This window comes from Gopherus flavomarginatus, chromosome 3, assembly GCF_025201925.1.
Source record: "Gopherus flavomarginatus isolate rGopFla2 chromosome 3, rGopFla2.mat.asm, whole genome shotgun sequence".
In the NCBI taxonomy this organism is placed as follows: domain Eukaryota; kingdom Metazoa; phylum Chordata; order Testudines; family Testudinidae; genus Gopherus; species Gopherus flavomarginatus.
The window spans coordinates 62,878,146-62,891,117 of NC_066619.1; the positions used below are offsets into that span (position 1 = coordinate 62,878,146).

Here is a 12,972-nt window from a genome sequence, read left to right on the forward strand (position 1 = left end):
TTAAATAACATGGCTCTGAGATTGGCCTTTACTTCCTGGCAGTGTTAGGTTGTCTCTACTCGCTAGCTCGCTCCTTCTTCCTCCCACACAGGTAAATTATAATAATGAGAAGCTGGTTTCCTGCAAGTATGGAAACCAGTGTGTTTCAAACGTCATGACAACCTGAAATTTGGTGGTCTTACCATATTAACACACACCAGCAGGAACATCTCTTTTCTTTTCCCCTTGAACCTAAAACTTTAATGGTAAAATTATACCACTTATTTTAGCCTAGGATAACTGTTCTCAAAAAAGTTACAATTAATATTTAATTACGTAGGTCAGTCTGCTATCAAATATACCTGAGGGATGGGTCACAGCAAGTATTGCCAAATTGGAAAGCACAAGTCTAGTCTAAAACTATTGCATTTTATTCAGTCTTGTCACATTTGTGCTGTTCACAACTTTGAAATTGCCACCTTTTATCTCCAGTGGGATAAACTCTGTCCTCAGTTCAACCCGTACTCCAAATAAATCTTTAAAAAGAGGGCTTCTCCCTTCTAATCTGCTTCTTGGTTGCAAGGGCTCATCTGTTGTAACTGGATTCCCTCTCCTCCTCCACATTACGACCTTGATGCTAAAATTCACCTTGTGTCTCCTGACTCATTTACATTCTTAGTTGTAATTCAGATCCATTGAACTTCTGTAGGAATGCACAGGTGTAACTAGTGGAAAATAGTGGCCCGGTTATTTTGATTAGCCCAAATAGAAGAGGCGAACAATCCAGAGTTAAGGGGCCTTCACACAGAACACCATGCTGACTGCTGCTCCTTTTTATGACCAGGGAGCTTCTAGCTCAGATACTATCTCTGCAATAGTATAGATGGGAAGAGAAATTATCTCCTGAGTAAGCTGGGCCCTGAGTAAGCTGGGCCCAAACCATTTAGTACTCTAAACTCTCAGCATTAGAAAATAGGTTTTTAAAATGATCAATATTAACAGCATAACTGTGTGGGTGTCTCTACCCTTCTCTCTCTCTCAACTAGCTACCATTGAACTTCTGGAGGAGGTGAAGTGGGTAAAGTTCAATGTGGACATGAATGGGTACTATATAGTGCACTATGCTGAAGATGACTGGAATACTCTCATTAACCTGCTGAGGACAGATCCCACCGCTCTGAGTACCAAAGACCGAGCTCACCTGATCAACAATATCTTCAGTCTTGTGGGGTAATTCTTGGTTTTGGGAGGAAGTATAGCTTTTTTTAATTTTAAGTTGGTGCAAGACAAAGGATTATACTTAAGAACATTGTGGGGAAGAATGCTTTAAAGATACTTTTATTCAGTATCTGCTATCATTGATGCTGAAGTTTCAATGATAAAACATCAGATGTTGATCTCCATTCATTTAGTGCCGTCATTCATCCCTTTGTATTGTAAAGAACACCTGCTAGTTCTGTTGGCATGGAGGACAACATGTTCTTTAAGTCTGAGAGAAATGCCATGTCATTTTGTCCTATCAAAGGAAAAGTACCTGTTGTGCTCGAGCACAAGTAAACTAGTTGCTTCTGACATAATGAGAGAGAGCCATTAAAACATTTATGTACCCCTCTGTTGGCTCTGCAGCTGGAATGAAGCTGAGAACTCTGGGTGGCCTTTCTGTGACAGCTGCTTCCTTAATCTGAGTAATTTCACTTACTTTCAGTTACCACCATGCTTCACCTTATTTTTAATTCCGCCCCTTAATCAAAGGCATGATTGTTGCCATCATTATTCTATTACAAGAACAGTAACACTTTATATATTTTTACTTCCATTTGCTTCCAGCTCATGATATAGCTCTCTTTTTTTAATTAGGAGTCTTCCAGATGCCATCCTTAAGATTTCATTTTAGCCGGAAAGTCTGTTTTGAATCCATTTTAATTCTTTTTGTGTTCTTTGACCTTTTTAGTATAGGAAGGGTGTCTCTGTTGAAGGCCTTTCATCTGCTTGATTACCTAGTGAAAGAGAACCACACTGCTCCAATCAGTCAAGCTCTGTTCCAACTGAGTCTCGTCTATGACCTCATAGAAAAAAGAGGAATGCTGAATCTTGCAGCAAGAGTAGTGGTACGTCTTCCTCTTCTCCATATCAGTGTTTGAAATATTTTCCCATAAGATCGATTCACAACTGTGTTCTCTGGTCAGACTGATGGACCAACATTCTGGAATCTCATTGGCTTGCCTTATGTTTGTAAGGCTATTCTGTCAGTCTGCCCTGAATACTAAAGGTTGTTAATTACTCTGAGGCAGGGACTGTGTTTTCTTGTTCTGTGTATGGTACCTAGCACAGTGGGGGTCCTGGGCCATGACTGGAGCTCTTAATGTGCTACTGCAATAGATATTCAATAATAAACTCTTTAAAATCCAGGTCCTCTTCTGCTATAGAAATGGGGAGAAAACACCCGAGTTTGCTATTTCAAAAATTTTTGAATCTGACTAGTATGTCTGGAACCTGACAGTTTCATCCAGATTGGGACTAGAGGCCTAACGTTCAGATGCAGAGAGTCTGCTTAAATTTATTTACACCCACTAGCTATGTGTATGGTAGTCTAATTGGGAGTCACTTAAATAGGGGGTGGTCTACACAATCTTACACCCTTAAATTAGTTCTTTATCTTGCTTGTGAATTCCTCTCTGAGCAATTAAATGTGTCTTGGTATTGCTTACTGTCTTTCACCATCTAGAACAAAGTTGAAAAACTACTTGGAAGCAAAATTGATCAACAGACTTGGACTGATAATGGGACCTTATCTGAACGGGAGTTCCGGTCTACTGTGCTAGCCTTTGCCTGCTCCCATCACTTGGGAAACTGTAGCACCACTGCCACCAAGCTGTTTAATGAATGGAAGGCTTCCAATGGCACAAAGAGGTAAAGCACAAACTAGTCTGAGCATATTCTGTTTATGTATTTGTCGCTTCTCCACATCTGTTTCGAAGAAAGATCTTAATTAGTCTTGGCCACCAAAGTACAGAGGCTATGCTTCATTCAGCAGTTTTTACAGCATTTCTTTTGAATATAGCATGGCATAAAACAAGAGGAACTATGTTTTAGAAATTAAAACTTTGTATCCACAGTGTTGTTGAATGTGACTGCTATGCCTACTAGATAATTCTCACTTGAGTTTACAGCTTAAAAATTCAGGTGGTAGCACATTGTAGCTGTTCTTGCATAGTTAACCTTTTCACCTTCCAGAACTTACTCTGCTGAGAGTCATTGTGGATTTTGTATCATAGCGTGTCTGAGCCTTTTGCATGATTAACTGTGATTCCGTGTATTCTGTAACTCAGCTGTCCCCAATTGCCTAGAATCTGAGTGATGTCTCCCTGGAAATGAATTAATCTGGTCCTACAAAACTACTATTACTACCAAATTAAGTGCTCTAGCAAAAGACATCACTTGTGCTATTTGCCTAAAGCATTTATGTGGTGATTTCTTCCCTACTGTTTCATACAGGCCTGTTCTTGTTTTGTAACCTTTTTATAGTCTGCCTACTGATGTTATGAAGACTGTATTCTCAGCAGGAGCGAAAACTGATAATGGCTGGGAGTTCCTTCTAAGCATGTACACATCTTCAGTTTCTGAAGCTGAGAAGCACAAAATGCTTGAAGCTCTAGCCAGCACAGAAGACGTTAGAAAACTGATCTGGTAAAAAATTCCAAAAGATTGTGGTGGTGTAGTTGTGGTGTTCCCAGAATATGTGAGAGACAGTGGGGGCAAGGGGCAAGGGGAAGTGAGGTACTTTTTATTGGACCAACTTCTGTTGAGGAAAGAGACTAGTCTTCAAGCCTCACAGAGCTCTTCTTCAGCTCAAAAGCTTGTATCTTTCACCAACAGAAACTGGTCCAATACAAGATTTTTTTTTTTTAACCTCACTGTCCTTGTCTCTCTCAAAATATTTATGTAATGTATAAACTTAAAAAAAAAACAAAAAACAAAAAAACCAACCCCAACTTCTTTGGAAATGTGGATTTTCCCCTCAACATTTAAAATAACTGACTGACTGGTTTTCTTACATTGGCTAAACATAGTGCTAGGAAGACTTTCTTTTAGTAGGCTTCTGCTTATTAAAGCAAATTGTAGCTGTAGCAAGGCAATGCCTCTCCAATGCGGCACCTCCTGCTGGTTGTCCAGGGAATTAGCTCTTTTTTCCAGCTCCAGAGTGCCCTCTGCCAGCTGATGTCTTGCCTGCAACTGGCCCCCGTGTTCCTCCTGCACCCAGGAGTTCTGCCCACCTCAGCAACCCACAATCTGGATCTCCCCACCCAGGGGAACCCCCAACCCTCTATCCCCACCTTGCCTCAGTGGCTACTGCCAGTCACCATCTAGCCCCCGCTCACTGGGGCAGACTGCAGTCTGTAAACCCAAGTACCCTTTCATAGGCCTTCACCAAGGCCTGCAGCTTGGGGTTTTATCAAGTTGGAGCTCCCCAGCTCCCTCTGCCCTTCCCCCGCACTGCTCCACCTCAGGTACCCCTCTTGGCTCCCAAACAGTCAGGTCCTTCTTTCTCAGAAGCTAGAGAGAGAATGTCTGAGCTCGTGGCTCACAGTCTTTTATAGGTCCAGCTGTGGTCTGATGGGGCGTGGCCCTAGCTATGGCTGCCTTCCCCATCAGCCTAGTCTTTGGCTCGCATCCCCAGCCCTCTCCCAGGGCTGGCTGTAACCCTTTTAGGGCCATAGCAGGTGACGACCCCTCTACACCCCAACACATCAGGAACAGGATTCCATATAATCAAATGCAGCGGTCCTGATACTCTGCTCACTTATGCTGGTGGAAATCATTAGAAACTCCCTAGAATTCAGTGTAGTTAACACTGCTTGGAACGTATAGTAAGAGGAGACTCAAGCTTGAAAGCTTTGCACTCTTGGAAGATCAGTGTGGAGTTGCTTTAGATTAGAAATCCTGTGAAGCCTTCAAAGTACAGGCCTATTTCATAACAAAGAACCAAGAGTTCAGATAACATTTGCTTGCTGTGTGGATGAAATCTTGAACTTGCTTTATGCAGGAACTAAGAGGCACCTTATCTCCAACACCTACAGCCATTATCTGTATGTTCACTGACCACTTCAGAGGTCTGTCTGGAGGGTGTAGCAGAGACTGTGGAAGGTTTCCATGACTGCTGTGCTGTGGGACTAGTGTAGTTTCTCATGATTATCAGTGAATTTTGTTTCCTCTTATGACCATGCAAAAGTCACTGAGCCCCTGGCACTTCGATGGGAATTAAATGACTCATGGGCTTTGAACCTATTCTGTATTTCATGGGATTGGGCCCCATGTGTGGCATTTGGAAACCAAAGGTAAATAATGAATTTTGCAGTATTGGCCCTGGTAGTTGACTACATCTAGTTTCTTGAGATATCTGTAAAAGATAAGAAAGTATATCTGTAAGTAGCCTCTGACCTTCCATATACTCTGGCTAAGTAATCTATGAGAGCCACTGCAGTCTAGCTGTGAAATGTTTGTACAGTAGTTTTGAGTTGACTGGATCTGTTTTGTCTCTTAGGTTAATGCAAACAAGCCTGGAGGGAGACCTCATCAGGGCACAGGAACTTTCACATATCATAACAACTGTCAGCCAAAGTCTGCCTGGGCACTTGTTGGCCTGGGACTTTGTCAAAGAGAACTGGGAAAAGCTTATACGGAAGTAAGATTTGTTTGTTTGGTCTTTTAATTATTAAATTAATTACTAGCATGAAGTGTTAGGTGCAGCATTTGAGTGCATGCATTTTTTCCACCGCAAAATAAGAGACTGAGCTAACTTGGAATAAAATTTTGAAAAGTTCCCAAGTCCCATTTCCCCCCTTCCCCCCCCCCCAAAAAAAAATGGTTTAGGTAGTTAATTTCCATTGTTGTTTGTCACCCCTAGAGACTTAGGCTCACATGTCAGTTGCCTGGTTCAGAAAATATTAGCCTGTCCTTATTAAAGGGACAGTGATATGAAACTTTAGAATGGTGCATGTACTGTTCTTCATTCTATGGTGAATAATATCTTGCATCCACAGTGGTCTCTCAGCATGCTTTGAAACAGACTGGAAAAAGGTGTGTTTCCTTTTGGAGACACTGAAAGTTCGTGTGTGTGGGGGGAACTCGTCTTCAGAAATATACTTGCTTTTCTTGGAACGTCACAGCTTGTTGCAAGGGTTACAACTTTAAGCTGTCCCCCCCCCCCCCCCCAAAATTGTGTTACTATATGATTAGAATAACTCAATGTGGTGATCAGGTTCCAAAAAATTCACTTTTTCAAAAAAACAAACCAAAACCAAAACAAAAAGCCATTAAGTAATTTTCAAATTTTACCCTTTGTTGCTTGATGTCTTCTTTTTAAAAAGTATGCAAAGTGCACTTGGTTCATCAACTGGTTACCACACGTTACTTTTCTTCCTTATTTTTTCTTCCATATTTCAGGTTCCACTTGGGGTCATTTGCTATCCAGAATATAGTTACTGTGTCAACCTTTCAGTTTTCAACAGAGGCCCATCTACTTGAGGTTGGTGGTGTAAAGTACTATTACCTAAATGTTGGCTTCTCCCAAAAAAATTGTGTGCACTTGCTATTGATACCATACCTGGCATGTACATAGTGCATTTCACCATAGATTTAAAGATCCTTTTTCAATAGTGTATGATTATTAGTATCCCTATTCTATACATGGGAAAATAGTCAGAGAAGTGACTTGCCCAAGGTTACGTAGAAAGTCTGTGGCTATCACCCATGTTAGAGATAATTTGGCTCAAATTGTATGAACCTAGCAGGCTATGACTTGAGCATGCCAGTAGGAGACTGAGCCAAAGGTGGCTTTGTCTTTCTGATTCCAGAACCGCTGACCCTATCCAGGTCTCTGGTGTATGATAGAGCAGCCTAAAGGCTGCTGCATTTTACTTTGGCTATCAGGAGCCCTAAGAGGTCATTCTGGCAGTTGAGAATCAGCCAGTTGCTGAGGTGCCACAGCTGTCTCCCCATTTTCCTTACTCACACCTTCTACTCTCGTAGCTTACTAGGGTAGAAGGTGGCATAGAAGCCACTATAGCTTCTTCTGTAGACGGTCAACTTCTAGGGAAAGGGTTAAAGATCAAAATCTTTTAAAGTTGCCCAAGTAAAAATGTACATGCATGCATAATGTGTGCAAATCTTACCTGTACACAGAATTTATTTTCATATGCTTTAGCATTTACATACTTTGTTGTGTCAAATGCCCCAGTGATAAGTGGATTTTCAGTATACCAAAGAGAGAATAATTTCAGGCAGTCTCGTTTGTCACAAGAACAGAATCCTTCTCCAGAAAGCTAGTTTATTTCTGAGTGCTGTATGATTACAACTTGATTGTGCTTTGAGCGAAAGGTAGGGGATTCCATCAAATATACAGAATTTCTTGTTGAATTTTATTGAAGCTACACAGATCATTGCTGCAGTTCCCATGAGCTGCAATCACTCCAGATTTTCAGCAGCCCTCTTGTGCAATTTGCCAACTAGCTGAATGTGGGTGATTGGTGCTTTGTGCTGGGGGTGGAGGGCGGGCAGGTGACACACTCTTAACTTGGAAACTGCCTACATTTCTCAGCCTGAAATGCACATTTTCCTTACTCTGCAGGTTAAAACTTTCTTTGAGTCCAAGTCAGAGAAGATTTCTCAACTTCACTGTGTCAAAGAGGCTATTGAGACAATTCAGCTGAATATTAAGTGGATGGAGAGGAACCTAGTGATGCTGCAGCAATATCTGTAGAGAACACAATGTGTGTGTGTGTGTTAGACGTTAAGAGAGCTTGTGAACTGTTGCTTTTGCAAAGGCCAAGGTGAAACCAGGCAGCGCTGCAACATTGTTTGCACTATTAGGGGTTCTAGTTAGCTCAGGGCACATCTCACCTAAGTTTGTTTTTCTTTTGGTCATTTGTGGGCCAGATGTAGATATTTATTTATTCTGGAACTGTGTTCATTTATAGACCAAACAGCTACATAAATAACTAATAAGTACAGTCATTTTATATTTGAAACATCCTGTCATTTGAAATCCTGTCCTATTGTTCTCAACACTGGGTAAGTATTGAAAAAGAGAGCAACAAAGGAAAAAGCTGCCATGAGAGATGCGTCTTTTTTTTTTTTTTTTGCAGAGCGCTGGCTAATCAGTGTTCTTTATGCAAAACTGTTGGTAGCTTTGGGTTTAGCTTTTGATGATCAAAACGTTTTTTCTAGATGTTCTAAAAACATAAGAATATACAGCTATCATTATTATATGTATCTTTGTCTATTAAGTGGCCAGGTGCTACTGATACTCTATGAAAAGAAAACACAGCCAAATAGCAAATATGGATGTTTTAGGAGGGGAGAGATTTTCAGAAGCGTCTCAGTGACTTGGGAGCACATGACCCACTGAAAATCAGTGAGGAGTGTGCTCCTAACTCATTAGGCACTTTTAAGGGTCAAACGTTCTATTGCCAGACTGTATTTATTAATATTGTTTTGTTGATGTCTGAGCAACACTGCCCCTCCACTCCACCCCAAAATGCCATAGGAAGTTGCTCCAGACTAGTTCTGATGGTGTACTGACCCCTGATTGACTACTAATCCTTTTCACCATTCCTCTTTGCGGAGGGCCTGCATTTGGTACATGTGTGCCAAGCATTTTCTTTGGGTCTTTATATTCTTCACTTAATTTTTCAGTATCACTGGTATGATTTGTGTACACTGCTTACTCTGTAATGCTTGCTTGGTGTAACACAGCAGTGGGGAACTTTTTGTCTGTATTTGGATGGTATCGTGCAACAATTATTGGGGACAAAGCCTAAAACTTTTTCTGAGAACCAGTGCCCTAAAATCCGGCATGATAAGCTAAAAGGCAGGATAGCCACAAAACAGTGTGCCTTTTTTCTAAAGCAATTCACATTTAAGGCCCTTTTAGAGGCCTGGTGTAAGCAGAGTTGTACCTCCTTAACTAAAGAGACTATTTTTATACCTGTTTAGTTAAAGTGGTGGAAAGAGAGAATGTGTGAATATTCTTATGCCTGTTTAAAGCTGGCTAACATCACATTAGTTTGCATCAGAAAACTTTCCTGTACAGCCAAACTGATATAACAAGTTTTAAACCAATGTAAGAGAATCCAAACAAACAAGTTGAATCAGTTAATTAAATGGATTTAAGTTAAACCAGTGCAAATTTTGTGCAGAGAGAAGCCCTGAGAAAAATTTTCTTCAAAAGGTGGGGAGACTACTTTCAGTCATAATCAGGTTTCACTTTGAATTTGTCACCATTTTAATACATTCTCTGGTTTTCAAAATTTATAATGACTTTCACCTGCAATTTGTGATAGTAATGTGCAAGAGAGGTAGGTAGGTGATTAGTGAAAACTACCTAGGGAAAATTATAGTATTTGTTGGCTTTTCATCAGTAGGTATGTACTAAATCATTAGAACTATGCAGTTTCATTTCCATATTTTGTGCTTCTCTGACAAAAGTTTGGGGAAAAATTTCCTCAATTTGCCAGTAGTTTACTTTAAAAATGAATTCTGCAGTTCTAACCTTGAAAAGGACTGTTACTCCTCATGGGTGCGCAAAAAACCCTGTCAGCAAGTGGAAATGAATGCATTTTGCATGCACTGAAAGTGGATTTGTACTCACCCTCAGTAATTGAATTAATGTAATTCTAATTCATTGTGTTCTTAAATCACTTGTATTAACTGCATTGTGCAGTGATGTTTTCCCCTGCTCCCAGTTAATGTGTTAGTTACATCTCTGTATATTCTTTGTGTGTTTGCACCGTGTGTTTTTTTTTCCTTTTTCCATTTCCCGGGTCTTTTAAATTTTTTCCCCATCGACAGCAGCAAAGATGATGGATGTCAAACTTTGTAGAGTGAGAACTAATATAATCACTTAAAATCCCAGAGCTGGAATTGAGGAATGTTCTCCCATTGAGCTTAAACATGTTACTGGTAATGTAGTCTGTATTAGAAAATACCACACACTTCCATTTTAGAGTGCAAAATATAGTAAAAACTGAAAAACAGAGTTTGGAAAATCACAGCTTTAAAAACCAAAAAAAAAAACCAAAACCAAGAAAAAACCCAAGGATTGTTTCATTTTGCCACTCAGTGAACTGAGTTTTTCACCTTTTTTGAACATGATTCATGTTTTAATATCACTTGTCCTTCTCTGGAGTGCATAGTATGTACTTGGGAGCCAACTCCTATTGACTTCAATGAGAAGCTTTTCCTTGACTTCAGTAAGAGTTGGATCAAGCCCTGATACTGAAAAGCACTAAGAACCCTCATCTCTTCCAGAGCTCAGTGGGAATTGAGGAGAATTGGCATGGCTAAGGATCAAGACACAAGGCATGTTTTACATTAAATGAGTGGATCCTACCAGTTCTTTTGTCTTCCAGTCAAAAGAAACACACACATTGTAGCAAAACACTTCTGTTACGATTCCATAATAGTTTACAGGCAAACCTTATAGAACAAGAGGCTGTGTAAGTTTTGGGCCATTGTCTTATTTTCTTTGACGTTTCACATGTAAAATTAGCCTAACAGGAGAAAAATGTGCTAAAGAATGTGTTTTTTTAGCTTTATCCCTGGAAAACAGAGCAGTCTGCATGCTGATGTATCTTTGATTTTATTAAAATTGCAAATTCATTTAATTAATGCTAAATCCTGCATTTACTTTGTCATTCATGAGTTTTTTGGCTTCTTAAATTTACTCCATAGTATGGAACGGATCAGGCTGTGAGGAGAGAAGGAGCCTGAAATGGATCATACGTGGCTGTTTAGATCTGATTGTAGCAATGGTCTCTGCCTTATGGATTATATTACAGTGACATGCAAGGTCATATTCTACCTGGAGATTGGAATAAAAGGAGGCCATACTTTTTTGCAGTGGGACAGTAAAACTCCTGTTCCATATCTGCTATGTTTTTTTTTACTCTTTAGGCTAGAGGTTTTAATGGTATTCATGTTCGTTTGGAGGTCAATGATACTTTGTTTCCTACTCCCCACACTGTTTGAGTAGGGGGGCAATTTGTAGTAGTCCAAAGGCTTTCATTTTTATATATTAAACCACACACCACAATATTCCAGTTGCATTCCCAATCTTGTCCCCCTTCACATTAACAAAGTGTAACTCAAATTCTTTGTCACCTATTTCAAACCTTAGTTTGCTCTCTTGGATGTATCTCTCCATCCCAGTCATTGAGCTAATTTCTGCAAGCACATACTCATCCTCCAAATGTTCACCTGCCTGCTCGTGGGAAAGCTGAAAACACCAGTCGCTAGAGCAGCCGTCCTCTGATGCAAACTGTAGGGGCACCTTGATAAGGTGGAAATTAGAGATATTACAATTTTCCGAATTTGGATATGCACTTTGGATTCCTTCATGAATTGAAATTATGTTGCATATAGAATTGTACTTCAGCATTTACACAATCTGACATCTTCCAGTAACTCAGTACAGAAGCATATGTTGCATATGCTTCCATAAGCAATGATACATGTCATAGTAGGTACTTCATCACTATTGAATTGAACCTACTCTAAATTTTAGTTTATAAAACCCTGCTTTCATAAAACACCTGCACCTTTTCCAAAACAGCATTGTCAATCTAAAGAGCTCACTTTTACTCTAGAAGTGATATTAATTTTGTACCTGGCCAAAGAGATGGTTTTTGCCATAGAAATATTTACATTTCTCCTGCTTACTGCATCTTGCAACATTTGAGGCATTTTATGTTGGACATGCATTGTAAAAGTAATGCTTTAAGGAACATGGTAATGGCCTTCGTTGTGTTGGGGTTTTTTAGTGACCATATGCTGCAGGAAGTCTGACCCTTGAAGTGAATTCTGCTTTATAATGGCATATCTTTTACCTGTTCTATATTAGATGGAACATTTCTTTTCCAACAGATTGGTCTTCCCCTCCGCTGGAAGATGTTATCTTTCATTGCACTCTGAAATTTAAAACAACGCTGCCTCATTAACCACACACTTTTGTATGCATTTTATGCATCTAGGTTTGTATTTTAGATTATATTGCTAAAGAATTTAAACATCTAGTTTTTCAGTTTAAACCTGCCGCTGAAGTAGAAATACAGACTTTTATTCGTGATAACTTAGTTTTGATCAGGCATCTTTTTTTGAGTTGACCATGATGGCATTTAGCAAATTGCAGTAAAATATTGAGAAAAGATAGGAGCTTGAATGGATTTAAATGCATTAAAATTTGGATTCTTATTAAAGTTCAGTAATATTTTCTATTCAACAAATTAGGTAATGGAGTATTTTGAGAGCAAATTGCATCAAACTACTGCTAAACTTGCATCAGACAAGAGTCCTATATTCCAGTATTTATAAAGTTAAATAGTCCTGAAGAATGATACCTTTCAAATTATTTTGGAAATGTTAAATACTATAAGGACTTGTAAAGGGAGAACACTTGTATATTTCTAAAATGCTTAAAATACAAGTACAATGTACAATCACATGTGAGCTTTGCATGGTGAAATTCCAGGTTGTACAATACTTGCCTTTAGGTGGTGGTGGGGGGAAAGCGGGTTTGAAATAGTGTATGTGTATATATGTATAATGCATACACATGTGCAGATCTGTTTCTGTTCCATTTTGTATGGGGTGGGGAGCTTATTTTCTTTATATTTCAGATAAACTTGTTTGCATATAACTGGCACTGATGAAAAGGCATGTATACTGCAAACACTGTTGCTTTTGTGAGATGAAAATAAACTATTTAAATACAAATTGCTCTTTTTTTTTTTTTTTTTTTTTGTAACTACTATATCACCTCATTAGTGCATGGTTTTGAATTGTTTTCCTAGATTTTTAAAGCTGGAAGGCAACACTTGATCATTTAGTCTTACCTCCTTACAGGCCATTAAATTTCATCCAGTTACCCTGGCCCAGTAACTTGTGATTGACCTTCCAGAATCCAGTTTTGATTCTGCATCTCGTGAAGTCTCCAAT

At 39.4% G+C, this 12,972-nt stretch overlaps 1 protein-coding gene across 1 annotated transcript in view; it reads left to right on the forward strand.

The window, feature by feature from the left end:
* The window catches only part of LNPEP (leucyl and cystinyl aminopeptidase), a 96,692-nt gene extending 83,942 nt beyond the window's left edge, over window positions 1-12,750 (forward strand). Inside the window, exons 12-18 of the mRNA XM_050945635.1 lie at window positions 1,026-1,209; window positions 1,931-2,087; window positions 2,705-2,889; window positions 3,505-3,666; window positions 5,522-5,662; window positions 6,424-6,505; window positions 7,607-12,750. Coding sequence (XP_050801592.1) covers window positions 1,026-1,209; window positions 1,931-2,087; window positions 2,705-2,889; window positions 3,505-3,666; window positions 5,522-5,662; window positions 6,424-6,505; window positions 7,607-7,738 — 1,043 coding nt within the window. The 3' untranslated portion in view covers window positions 7,739-12,750. The remainder of the gene's footprint in view (window positions 1-1,025; window positions 1,210-1,930; window positions 2,088-2,704; window positions 2,890-3,504; window positions 3,667-5,521; window positions 5,663-6,423; window positions 6,506-7,606) is intronic.
* Window positions 12,751-12,972: the final 222 nt, after the last annotated feature.